Raw genomic sequence first — 13604 nt, 5'->3', positions numbered from 1 at the left:
ACCAACAGAATGTCAGCAGAGCTTGACTTCAATCAAGCCACAACCAAATTGCACACACTCATAGATCATCAGACTCATTAATATGCCTGAATGTATCCATCATTAATACCTTTCGCCATTAAGGAGGTTTTAATCTTTTCACCCCTGTCAGTTTGTTTGTTTGTTTGTCAGCAGGATGACGCAAAAACTACTGAACACATTTCCATGATACTTAGTGGGGAAGGATGTGACGTGGGGGGGGGGGGGGGGGGGGCTGACATATTTAGGGGACTGATATCTATCAGGGTGTGCAGATCCAAATAAAGATCCGGATCTAGGGGATATAGATCCCCTCCACTCCGATGTGGAGCTGAGATCATGTGGATTCATTTTGGTTTCGTCTTTTTTTCGATCGACCTGTCCTTCTTCTGCTGGGTGACGGTGTGAGTCCGCCCCGCGCACCCGCAGATCATACTCCGAAAACACCTGTTGCGGTTTCCCTCGGCCTCGTGCGACGCGGAAGCAAGCGACCTGTTGTTTACGTTGACGTGACTCCGCCCGTCGCGGTCCGCGTGCTGCCGACAGACGACAACAGCCTCGCGCATCCAGCAGCTCCGCGCGCCGCCTCCGACGCTCACCAGTCAACTCAACCAGCGCAACGAGTCGGCGGGTGAGCAAATTAGAAGAAAAACAAAAAACGGACGACTCTTTAGTCAGCTGCTGTCTGGAGCTAACCGGCTAACGTCTGCTAGCGGTGAGTGGGAAGCGAACGGCGGCGAACGCGCGGGTTCGGTTCGGCGGCTCGTTTCTGTGACGGACACTAAAACACTGGGAGCGAACTAGCCAGCCGACGGTTAAGGGAGCTGTTGGGTTGATTGTGAAGGGTGAAGTTAGCTCGGTGACGCTATCTTCTATGGCGACCGTGTATTGGGTTACAGGTGTGCGTGTGTGTGTGTGTGTGCGCGCGCTCTCTCTCTCTCCCTCCCCCGTAGCAACGGTTGCTAAGCCTAAGCTGTCTGTCTGGAGCTCGCATTAGCATCTCAGCTCATTAAATAAGCAGCGTTTTAATGTGAGCTCATCTGCACAGATTCCTGGATCTTTGCTCTCTCTCTCTCTATCTATCTATCTATCTGTGTGTGTGTGTGTGTGTGTGTGTGTGTGTGTGTGTGGGCGGACAGCAGGAGAACCGAACGCATCGGTACACTCTCAGTTCATCATGGAAACAACCTCAGACCTGAGCAGAGCTCCGGCTAACGATTATTTTCTCCAGTTGATTTTTCTTTTTTTTTCTTTTTTTGGTCAATTAATTAATAATTAAATTCACCTTATCCGCAACACGACGTGAATAAATCCAAGAGCAGGTTACCTCCGACGAACAAAATGTCGTCTTCACCCGGGCCTGTATTTACCAGTTATCTCCATCCAGATTTGAGTCTATTCAATATTTTGGACTGTGTGTTGTGAAGCAGGTGGAGAGCCCGACTGATACTGGACTTTAAGGGCCGATGGTGATTTTAGGGAGTGAAGACAACAACCCAGACGTGGATCTGTTGGCTGATAAATACAGAAGGGTCCAAGAGTCACGTAAATCTGAAAATAATCCCCCCAAAAATTGAGGATTCATGAACATTTCATAACATAAGAAAGTTGTGTCGTGTGCAATGAAGATGACATATTTAAGATTCTGTAAAAAAATTTGAGTTGGCAATATTAGGGGCATTGTTGCAGCGCTGCATTAATAGTACAACAACATCAGAGAAGTCACTGTTTGCTCTTCCAAAGCAAAGGGAGAGAGAATTTCTAATAAAAGGCATCAGAGGCTTTAGTTTTTATTTTCATTTATCATGTTCTGAGCTGCAGTGATAGAATAAGGATAAAACGATGTCATGGATTCTGACTGGAATCAAATAGTATTTGTTTAATCATAACGGAGCGGTATCGTTTACTAGCCTTTTATTTATTTAGTGTGATAAACTTTGTTTATTATAGGTGGACACATGGACAGTCTGCATTACTTCAAAACATGATCTGCTGCTCTTTATTTTTTTGTAATTTTACTTTTGTCCCTGTCAGGATCCTGTAGAACAATGTCTCTGATTTTCCAGTGATCTGATTGGTCAGTAATAGTATCTTGAATACCTGCTCGGAGCAGGTTAGCGGCTCACCATAAGTTACCATGGTGATTTACCCTGGTTAGACGTGAACCAGCTTCGTGGTTTTCATTTGAACGTCATAGCTCCGAAATATGCTGAAAACACACATCTGTGTTTTGAGCAGTTCAGTACTTGTTCAGCTGCTTGTATTTACAGTTATAATAGAAGTCATGTTTGTGATCGAGTGTGTGCAGGTTGTGTGTAATTTCTGCACAGAGTGAGTCACTCAACATGAACCAGTGTGGTTTCTGGCTGCATTAAACACTCCTCATTTCACCTCGGTTACATTCTGCTCAGTAGATGTTGGATGATTTCACCAGTGCAGCTTGTGGTGCGTTCAGTGTGTGTGCTCTGACCCGGTTGCTGCGGCTTCACAGTCACTCACAGTCAGTTTATCTGTTTGGGTCAAAGCCAGATCGCCCGCGGGAAGCTCAACATCCATCCAAAGCACTCTGCTACAACACTGTTATCCAATGTGTCTACCCACACACACACACACACACACACACACACACACACACACACACACACACACACACACACACACACACACACACACACACACACACACACACACACACACACACACACACACACACACACACACACACACACACACCACACACCACACGTAACTGGGGGGCTTTCTGCCAATGGGAGATCACTGGCTGTTTCCATTAGATTCACACAGTTGGAGAACACAGTTTGACAGATCACACAGGTGGACAGACAGACAGACAGGTGGCAGAGCTCGGTGATAGAAGCAAATATTCATTTCATTTGTGACTCAGATAATCTATTGTTAATGTGACCGGGAACTTGTCAGGTACTTAATTAAAATGTCTTCACTTCAAAATCCAGATCTTTAAATTCATTAGTATTGTTGAATTTATTAAGGCTCATCCATAGATTGTAAATGAAGATGGACGCTGTCCCTATCCTAGAATATTCCTGATATGGGTATCAGTACACAAGTCTTTCTGAGCTGTCAATCATGACATCTCAGCCCATTTCTATATGATCAAATAACTAACTAAAACCAAACTTATCATAAACATGAACACCTGAATTTACATCAGTATGATAAGAACTGCCTATAATAACAGAGACCATCTGTGGAAACATTTATGTAACATGTACTTTTTTGTTTGTGGTCCATGTCTAATCAGCCAACATGAAGGAGCCGGGGTTTATGACTTATACTGAATACAGCCACCATGGGGCGAACATGATTATTTGACTTTACACGTGACATTTTACTAGATGTCATTTATTCACAGTGTCTGCCCCCTGGGTTATGTTTATTTTTTAATTTAATTTATCTGTCTTGTCTGTTTGTCATGAAGGCGAGTCTTACGAAGTTGACTGGCAGTAAAGTGGCCCTATGATGGAGGAACTTCATGACGTCCAGCTGACCGAGATCAAACCACTCCTGACGGGACAGGTGAGGGGGGCGGGGCTCAGCTAGTGTTCTATGACCAATAACAATGTGCTGCTCAGTCAAGAAAATACAAATCAAAAGACGCACAATCATGAACATGTTGCTTTCTTTTAGCTTTATGATCTTTTACAATGTTTTTATTTCAATACTGTCAAAAAGATACAATATATTTAAAATAACTGTAAACTTTCTGACTTCATCATCCCTCAGATTTTGTCCATGTAAAGTTGTTTTTCAAATCATTTGATGACTAGACTCTGATGACTTTCTCTCTCTGTCTCCTCAGAATGGGAGAAATCTCCAGGACTTTGACTGTCAGGTTAGTTCAGCACCAACTCACCACAACATCTTCACACCTTCCCTTTGTCTAGTGTCACTGTAAGGGATAATGGATCAAATAATCTGAGCTGCATGATGCAACAGCATCATTATACTCAGTAGCTTGTTTGTGAACTATTCCAACACTATGCTGAAGTGAGTTTGATAATTGCCATCTGAACAAATGGTTATTGATCAGCAGGACTAACGTCAGTGCAGCAGGTCAGTTTACATCAATGATCAGAATCAGAGCACAGAGACTCATAGCTCTGCCTCTCGGTCTGAGTTTTATCTACATCTCGTGACATTTCATGACTAGAAAAGATAATTAATACCAGGATATAAAAATATAATTTTGGGAGGTTAATACATCCAAAACATTGTTAGCATTGTATGGTTTTTTTTCCACTGGTTCAATCCAAATGTGTCTTAAACTTGAACCATTTTTTGTGGGGGGGAAAAAAATCAAATTCTCAGGTTACTTTACTTTTTTGTGATTGGTTGTAAAATTTGATTTCCCTGTGGAGGAAGAGGAGGAGGGGGGGAATGAAAACACAGAAGACGAAGGAGTCTAGGCCAGAGTAAAAGGGAGTTGGAGAGAAGACATGATGACCCTTTCCAGGATGAAAGAAGTGGTTGGCTGTTAAGACCGTAAGACTTTACGTCTCTCAGCCAATGACAACAGAGATTATTGCTCTTGATCCAATCACACCGCCCCCACTTTCACTGTCTTCTTTCACTTGGCAGAAAGCTGAAGGACGGCATCAAGGCTGACCCATGTCTCGTCTTTCTTTTTCTACTGACCTCTCTCTCTCTCTCTCTTTCTCTCTCTCTATCTCATCATTCTCTTTCCTTCTATCTATATGTTTAAAACACTTTAAAACTTTTACACTCTCCGTTGTCCTCCGCCTCCTTTCCTCTGTCAGGATGTCTGTCTCTCTGGATTTGCATCAGATCTCCTGTTCTTTAGGAGTTGGGGTGGTGAGTTTGTCAATTAGCCGTTCGTTAGCCCATTAATCTGCTCACTTTTCGTACCTTCAAACACACTGTTACCAAGCAGCCAGTTAGCTGCTTTAACTGCACACGTGTGGGCGTTCTGTTTTAGTTGTATGGTATGGAGACAACAATAAGTCAGATTCGATTTCCTCCGCAAGGGACCTTTGTTTATTGGTTGGTTGGTTTATTTGTTTGTCTACAGGATTAGGTAAAAACTTCTAAATGGATTTCAACATAACTTTATGGAAGGATGGGATAAAAAAACAAACAAATCATATTTAGGGGACTGATATCGATGATGACTTGGTGAGGCTTGATTTAATGTGAGAAGACTGTTGGGCGAGGTATGAGTTCAAAATAATATCCAGAAATGGGCAGAAAAAGAAAATCTAAATCACAATCTAAAACAGTTAAAGTTGATCTTCAGATAATGTAATAGATTAACCTCAGATTAAAACAATAACAAATATTTTGAGATTGAATTCAATAACATTTTGAACAACCTCACGAAATTTTAGGTCCTGTTTTTTGGTAGCGTTAAGGCATCTTACGGGTTCATAGATTTATTTTGTGGTGTGAAGAAAAATGCACAGATTTATATATTAATGTTGTGACAAACTGTGTGTGTGCACATGAATGTGAAGAAGAAGCATTTATAGGATCAGTCAGGTGATTCCACAGCCAGTTCATTAATGAGATTACGAGACGACACCGCAGCCTATAGACTCATGAAGCCATTCATCCATCTGTAGTGTCCACGTTCAGGCTGAGCAGGTGTTTCACATAAATCATGCCATTACACACAAGTGAGCCAGCTAAACCATTTCCGATAATTTTGGAAATGCATCACTGGTTCCTGTCTCCTGTATGCTCGATTTTATTGTAATAACTTCACCCCCGTTGGTGCCATTTGTTTGTTATTCAGGAGCACGATGTGGAGACAGCCCACGGTGTGCTGCACGTTACCATGAGGGGGGTTGCTAAGGGCAACCGACCCACAATCCTCACCTACCATGACATCGGACTAAACCGTGAGTAAACATGTGTGCACAGGTGCACACAGCACACACACAGCACACACACAGTCAACATACAACATACAGCAGTGGATATATGATATTTTTTTTGTGTTTGTGTAGATAAATCTTGTTTCAACAGCCTGTTTAACTATGAGGACATGCAGGAAGTGACACAGCATTTCTCAGTTCTGCATGTTGATGCTCCAGGACAGCAGGAGAATGCTCCCATATTCCCCACCGGGTAACACACGCACACACGCACACACACACACACACACACACACACACACACACACACACAAACAACCTCAACGTGCCCTATTGGGTATAAACACACATGTACACAAGTCATTTACCATTTTCCATTGGGTAACACACACACACACACACAAATCCACACACAACCCCTGGCTCTGACGTGATTTGTTGTTCTTTGAGCTTAGAGACCGGTTGTGTTGTATATCAGACACAGTTAAAAAGGGTTTGATCACACATCCGTTGCCACGGCGACCTGATCAGAAAACGGAAAATACAAACCTCTGCGACACATTTAGCTAGTGAACATAATGGAGGATTTAGCAGCAAAAGAGGCGGCGAGCAAACACAGAGTTAAAAGAGAGGGAACACTGGACACTTACACCACCACCCTTTTTACATGCTGTGTGTGTGTGTGTGTGTGTGTGTGTGTGTGTGTGTGTGTGTGTGTGTGTGTGTGTGTGTGTGTGTGTGTGTGTGTGTGTGTGTGTGTGTGTGTGTGTGTGTGTGTGTGTGTGTGTGTGTGTGTGTGTGTGTGTGTGTGTGTGTGTGTGTGTGTGTGTGTGTGTGTGTGTGTGTGTGTGTGCAGGTACCAGTACCCCACCATGGATGAGCTGGCTGCGATGCTGCCATCTGTCCTCACACAGCTACAGTGAGTCTGCTGACTTCCTTATTTCAATGGGAACTTCCTGGCGGATGATTGGTTAATTCAACCGTGTGTATTTCTTGTCATCAGGGTGAAGAGTGTGATTGGCATCGGTGTTGGAGCTGGAGCCTACGTCCTCACCAAACTGGCTGTAAGTAAATACATTCGACGGACTTGTCAACAAACGAGTGAATCTGTGGAGAAGCTCCCTGTGGTCACAGGACAGACTGTAACTGGAGGGTTGTTGGTTTGTATCCTGAGGCAGCTGTGAATGCTCGGTTAATAAAGAGCTAAACAAAATTACTTTCTCTTTTGTCTGCATTACTTCATCCTTCTCCTCCTGCTAAATGTCCTCCTAATGTCTCATTTCAAACTTGCCTAAACATTTTATGACATTATCATAATAAAATGTATTATATCAATTTTGTTATTGTGACTGCTGTTGTGTTTCAGCTAAATCAGCCCGGTCTGGTGGAAGGTTTAGTTCTGATCAACATTGACCCCTGTGCCAAGGGCTGGGTGGACTGGGCTGCCTCTAAGGTAACACACACAAACTCATACACACATATCTGGTGATTAAATGAATCAGATTTTAGAGGTTTATTTCTGTAGGTTTATTCATAAAAAAGGAAGTTGACAAAAGTTCAAGCTCCACATTTTATTAGAACTTTCAACCACATCTATTTGCCGTGATCAGAGAATGTAGTTGGTTCATGGCTCATGGTCAGCAGTTAAACTGTCAGTTGAAGTGCACGATGTGAAAAGAGCCGAGCTGTCATCCAAGGAGTTAAAGTGAAAGTAGATCTGTTATTGTGTCTGTGCACCTACGCGTTGAAATATCATATTAAAACGGGATTTTTTTTTTATTGCTGACAGTTGAGTGGCTGGACGAGCAACATGGTTGACATTATCATGGGACACCACTTCAGCACCGTGAGGACTAACGGACACACACGCACACATAGCATTTATTTCATAAGGCTCGACTGTACTGAACTGTGAACTGTTGCCTGTGTTTGTAGGATGAGTTAACAGAAAATAAGGAGATCATCCAGACGTACAGACTGCACATCTCTCAGGATATACCGCAGGATAACCTGGCCATGTTCTACGGCAGCTATGATGGGTATGTACTCAGGGGATCAAACTATGACTGAAACATCTGGTAATAAGTTATCACCTGAATCTGTATATAGCGAGATTCAGCTGAGCAGCAGAAAAGAGAATCAACTTTAAAAACTCACTGTCCACGAGCTGCTGAGCAGCAAAACAGTCGACAGACTCAGTCGGAGAGTGCCCGGTGAAAGCTTATGTTTGCTCACAACCTATCAACATACAAGGTGACAAGTTTGCAGCTTCTTTCCACTTCCAACAGGTGCCAAAAATAATAAGTCTTTGCAGGTTCAAGAACTTAAACAGAGCTTAGTACCAAACTATTAATAGTGCAGTTGTTTTTAAAGATGTCGTACTGTTTTCACAGCTGTTGTTTTGGGACCTCTGTGATATTCCATAACCACTGAGCAACTATCGCTGTTCAAGTTAATTTCACAGCAGCTGTCACTGTAGATGATAAGGAAACTAAACTTATAACTATGTATATTTTATATTTTATATATGTATGTGTGTGTTTGTGTGTGTGTGTGTGTGTGTGTGTGTTTGTGTCAGTCGTACTGAGTTGCAGATGGAGCGGCCGGTCCCCGGTCTGAATGAAACCACAGTCACCACTCTCAGGTATCACTTGTTCTTATTTTATTTCTTCAGTATCAGATTTTCTGCCGAGACGTCCTGTTACTTACTGTGTGTGTGTGTGTGTGTGTGTGTGTGTGTGTGTGTGTGTGTGTGTGTGTGTGTGTGTGTGTGTGTGTGTGTGTGTGTGTGTGTGTGTGTGTGTGTGTGTGTGTGTGTGTGTGTGTGTGTGTGTGTGTGTGTGTGTGTGTGTGTGTGTGTGTGTGTGTGTGTGTGTGTGTCAGGTGTCCTGCTCTCCTGGTGGTTGGAGACACATCACCTGCTGTTGATGTCGTGGTGAGTGTCTGCACTTCTTTCATGACAACAGCCAGTATATGATGTCATATTGTTGTAGCTACAGTGTGTGTTTGTGTGTGTCCCTGCAGGTGGAGTGTAACTCCAGACTGAACCCGACCAAGACCACCCTGCTCAAGGTATCTGTCTATCTAGGTCCCTGCCTGTCTGCCTCCTCATCACTTGTCTTTCTTCTCTTAAGCTGGATTTATATTTGTGTGTTAATGGGGTTACCTGTGACAGTGTGTGTGTGTGTGTGTGTTTGTGTGCATATGCAGATAAAGAACATCTCGTCTGGTCTTTTGGATTTTGATCACGGGTCAACCTTGAACTGACAGTTTGAGTTATAATCGCACTTTCTTTGAGGGCTTTAATGTTCTCACCAGATGTTGTCGTATTTGTCTCCCTGTCAGATGGCAGACTGTGGAGGACTTCCTCAGGTGGTGCAGGTGAGTCTGAGTCACTTCCTGTGTCATAACGAGACTTTAAAGGAGAAGTTTGCACTTTTTAAAGTCGTAAATCTTTCTATATATATATTTAATTTCCTCATGACTTGAATTCTTGGTTGCCGCCAGGACTCTACTAAACTAAGATTTGCTTAAGCTAAAAATAGACATCAATTAGATATGCTGACTGACAGAAGTGTGATTGTGACCCGGAGAACTTAAACTGTTCTTCAGAACTTAAACTGTTCTTTCCCTCCTCATCATCTGTCTGTCACGTATTACAGCAGTTCACCACAGCTCTGAGCAACGTGATGCTGTCCTTTGAGATGTGGTAGAACTACACCTCCCTCGTGTTTGGGAAGGTTTACCTGTGAACCTTCTCACAGGTGTAGTGTTGTGTGAAACAAAGACTCGTCAGTTTATTCTAACTGAGGTGTGTGTTTTTCTGTCCTCAGCCTGGAAAACTAGCAGAGGCCTTCAAGTATTTTGTCCAGGGGATGGGCTACAGTAAGTATCTTCACGTTAACTGGAGCTGCTGCTACTGATTCATACACAGGACTAATCATTTATTAACAAGGAAACTATTAATTTTCACACATTATGTCCCATTGAGTTTGACTGAATTATGTTGTTTTGATCAGACATGTTGGTCCTGTTGGTCTTTCTGTGTTTCTGCCCGGATGTCAACATGATCCTGTTTTATATTCCACCAGCTCGTTTGATGTGGATTAGTTCCTATAATAATAAAATTAGAATCATCTGAGTAAGTGTTTAGTTTTGCTGTTTGACATTTCTACATTTAATTTATTCAGGTATGTTTTAACTTTTTCGTTCATGGCTTTTATGAAATAATTTCTTTGTGTGAACAGATATTTGTAGTTTAATCCTAGTTTATCAAATTGCAGTATATTTTCACATGGTAATGGACCAGCTGCTTTGTTTGTTTGTGTGTGTGTGTATGTGTGTCTACAGCCCTGCCTAATTAACTGTAAGTAGCAGTTTGCAGTATTGTACTTTACACAGCAACGTATGAAGCCGCTGTTTCCTTAACAAATCGTGTGTGTGTGTGTGTGTGTGTGTGTGTGTGCGTGTGTGTGTTCAATGTTTAAAACAACTTCTCCTCAACCTGTCCTTCTTCCTCTCTGCTCTTTTTCACTCCCCCAGTCCCTCATGTTGTATTAAAGCACCTGAGCAGCCAATCAGGTATCAGGATTTCAAACAGAAATCACCTAAACTCCTCCATTTCCATCTTTGTTTCTTTGTTGTTATTTCCTGTTAGCCCTTCCCCTTGTGTGTGTGTGTGTGTGTGTGTGTGTGTGTGTGTGTGTGTGTGTGTGTGTGTGTGTGTGTGTGTGTGTGTGTGTGTGTGTGTGTGTGTGTGTGTGTGTGTGTGTGTGTGTGTGTGTGTGTGTGTGTGTGTGTGTGTGTGTGTGTGTGTGTGTGTGTGTGTGTGTGTGTGTGTGTGTGTGTGTCGATCAGCTGATCAACAGCATGCAGCTGATCAACACAGATTTTTCCCCCTCTGCAGTGAAAGTGACCAGCAAGCTGCGCTGTATGTCAACACTCTCCCTCCATTCACACTGCAGAAATCTGACACCTCGTCCTGTAGAATGACACTCACTGACACATTAATATCATATGATTCAGCGTTAATGTTTGCATTTTTATTTTGTAGAAAAGTTTTGTTTAATTTTTTACATTTTACATAAAAGAGTTTTGTTTAAGTTCTACACATTTGGTTGTATTTGTGTTTTCTTTTTTATTTAAAGTCAAACTGTAAAACATCAAGCTGTACAATTCATGTCTCCCAACATATTGGTATGAAAAATATTTTACTCCCTAACATTGGCATTGACAATCGGCATTAGCCCCCAAAACTCCGTATTGGTCGGGCTCCAGATTTTAGAATCCCTTTTTCAAACGTAGCTCGAGGAAATCGTACGGTGGAAGCAGAAGCAGAACCTGTGATGATGGCTACACATTAAATTATAGGTCATTAGGTTCATGGTTCATAACTGCTGCCCACACACTGAACAGAACATCTGAAAACGTTTTTTATCTTCAGTGTGAACGGAGCCTCAGACTCATCTCCATGAGATTTGAATCCAGCTGCTCGGCCGAAGTGCGGACGATTCAAATAACCGGCTGTTGTACGACCAGGTGACACACACACACCTCAACCAGCCTGAACGGTGACATCCATGTCTCTCTGCCCCAACCCCTCCCCCTCCCCCACTCCCTCAGTGCCCACAGCTGGTATGACCCGGCTGGTTCGCTCCAGGACTCACTCTGCCTCCAGCGTCGGCTCCACTGACGGCGTGCGGGGCCGCAGTACCACCAACACACTTCCAGAGGGCGCCAACTCCGCCAGCGGCGGACTTACTGCGCCACAAACCATTGAGATGACGGCGTAGGACTGTTCCTGCTCTTTTTCGTCATCTATACTCAACGATTCTTCTTCTCCCCCTGTTCGCCTGAACTCAACTCTGCTGTTCTTAGTCGTAAATGTTCTTCCAAAAAAGAAAAATGTCAAACATGTAACATCATTTAGAGTAGAGATGACGCGCAACTCCACATTTCTTCCCCCGTGACTTTAGGGAGTTTAGATTTGACATCGGTGTCAGCAGCAGCCATGTTGGCTCTCTTATCCTGGCCTGAGGCCAATGTTGTTTCTATGGTTACGCTGTAGATGGAGTTCAGCCGGTTCATATTTATATACTGTCGTGTTGTATTTCTACAGTTCTTCGGTCCTTACGGTGGTTTTCTCAGGTCAGAGCAGATTTTCATGTCAACTCTCCTCTTCCCTTAGTTTGGTTTTATCGTTTAACTATAAATATAATCCTTTTTATTTTGTTATGGTTGTTGTTCATGGTTCTGTAGGTTCATATGGAGCTTGTTTCTGAAGTTAGCTGAAGGAAAAATGTAACCAAACACCTGGATGCTGGACACAAAAAATGTTTTCCCCCCAAAGCATCCTACTTGGGGAACGTGATGGGAGACGAGTTTAACAACAGCAAAACAATATCAAAGAACAAAAATATTCATCTACACAAATCCACTTCAGTCCTCACTTCCAAAGTGGACCAAAGTGAATCAGTTTTATTAGTTGTATTGGTTTACCTTGATGTTAATAAAACAGCGCAACTGTGGATAAAAATATTATTTCTGCAGGTTAATTTACTCGAACTGAATGAAACAACGAGACAAATGAAAACTCCTCAGGACAGACGTCAGGAGTTTGTTGTTGTTGTTGTCTTCAGGTGGATTGTTTTTTTCTCCTCTGGCCTCGTCTCTTCTCTTGGACAGTACATTATTATTATTATTTTATCTGCTGAAGCACCTGCTCCATGTTCATGAGGCCCGTCGACAGCATGTTCGTGTCCTTCAGTTGTGGCATGCAAACTGTTCAGTGGTCCAGTGAGTTACTGACTGTCAGCCGGGGTGGGGGGGCTTTAATTTTTACATTGTGCAGTTTCTCTGAACTGAGGGTTGTCAGCTGAGTTCATTCCCTGCTCTGAGGTCCACTGAGCAAGGCACTTTACATCAACCATGTCTAGTGAAAACCACGTATCTCCAAAAACATACGTTTCATAAGCAGGAGAGAGAAGCGGCAGAATTTTTTACCCTGATCTATAAAAATTCAAATTGGAAATACGACTTTTTCACTGGAAAGTGATGACATGTTGATTATTGATTATTGTACAGATGGATGAGTTGCGGTCACGCGACGCTCTGACTGTACATCAGTCGTCTGTCTTCAGGGACAATCCCGTGACTACTCGCTCTTCGAGATGAAAAGAGCCGATGAGTCGCCTCTCGTCAGACGTTCAGAAACACAGAAGGTTCAACGTAGTTAAAAAGGATCCATGTGTAACGAGAGTTTTCCTGGTTTCAACAGTCGACCCACAAACTGTAGACGAACAGGAAAATATTAACTTCTTTTATTCTATATATTCACATTGTTACTCTGCAGTCTCTTACTATACAATATTTATTACAACTATTACTTTGGAGATTTGTACTTGAGCATCAGTAGCTGTTCCGTTACACTGAGGTTTGCACTTGATAGATGTTGTTTAATGAGTTTGTAATGAAAAATAAAGTTCGTTATCAATAGAGATGGAAGTTTTCTCATTTGTTGCTCATGTAAACGTCAAGACTTTTAAGTTAAAGAATGTCAGTATTACAGTAAAGGTGTTTGTTAATATTTGATCATATTAGTGATGAATCGGCGTGAGCAGCAGTTTACTTTTGTAGTTAAAAGAATCACTATTGAAAAACCTGAGCTCATAAATTAAACTCATCTGCAAACTAACCAGTAACTCCAGGGGG

At 42.6% G+C, this 13604-nt stretch overlaps 1 protein-coding gene across 4 annotated transcripts; it reads left to right on the top strand.

The window, feature by feature from the left end:
- The first annotated feature begins 330 nt into the window (after positions 1–330).
- On the top strand, positions 331–13390 carry LOC118316266 (protein NDRG3). Of its 4 annotated transcripts, none has more exons than XM_035643911.2 (17): positions 331–649; positions 3479–3576; positions 3860–3892; positions 5813–5918; positions 6027–6147; positions 6751–6813; positions 6898–6958; positions 7261–7347; positions 7684–7740; positions 7830–7933; positions 8473–8538; positions 8778–8829; positions 8919–8966; positions 9240–9275; positions 9728–9779; positions 10437–10475; positions 11517–13390. In XM_035643911.2, the coding sequence occupies exons 2-17, from the start codon at positions 3517–3519 to the stop codon at positions 11684–11686; spliced, it is 1155 nt and encodes a 384-aa protein (XP_035499804.1). In that variant the 5' UTR covers positions 331–649; positions 3479–3516; the 3' UTR covers positions 11687–13390. The 4 variants fall into 4 exon arrangements, with proteins under 4 accessions (XP_035499804.1, XP_035499803.1, XP_035499806.1 ...); XM_035643910.2 differs by having other exon boundaries at positions 332–733; XM_035643912.2 differs by lacking the exon at positions 331–649 and adding an exon at positions 1544–1563.
- Positions 13391–13604: the final 214 nt, after the last annotated feature.

The sequence above is a fragment of the Scophthalmus maximus genome, chromosome 3, assembly GCF_022379125.1.
Source record: "Scophthalmus maximus strain ysfricsl-2021 chromosome 3, ASM2237912v1, whole genome shotgun sequence".
Classification (NCBI taxonomy): domain Eukaryota; kingdom Metazoa; phylum Chordata; class Actinopteri; order Pleuronectiformes; family Scophthalmidae; genus Scophthalmus; species Scophthalmus maximus.
The sequence above is the reverse complement of the archived record's forward strand: the minus strand, read 5'-3'. Positions and strand labels throughout refer to the sequence as shown.

What these genes read in the sequence shown, in the direction of transcription:
- LOC118316266 (XM_035643911.2), top strand. Translation starts at nt 3,517, where the DNA reads ATGATGGAGGAACTTCATGACGTCCAGCTGACCGAGATCAAACCACTC. An exon ending in CCATGACATCGGACTAAACC is followed by an intron (nt 5,919 to 6,026) that starts GTGAGTAAACAT and finishes GTGTTTGTGTAG; the next exon opens with ATAAATCTTGTTTCAACAGC. An exon ending in TCTGTCCTCACACAGCTACA is followed by an intron (nt 6,814 to 6,897) that starts GTGAGTCTGCTG and finishes TCTTGTCATCAG; the next exon opens with GGTGAAGAGTGTGATTGGCA.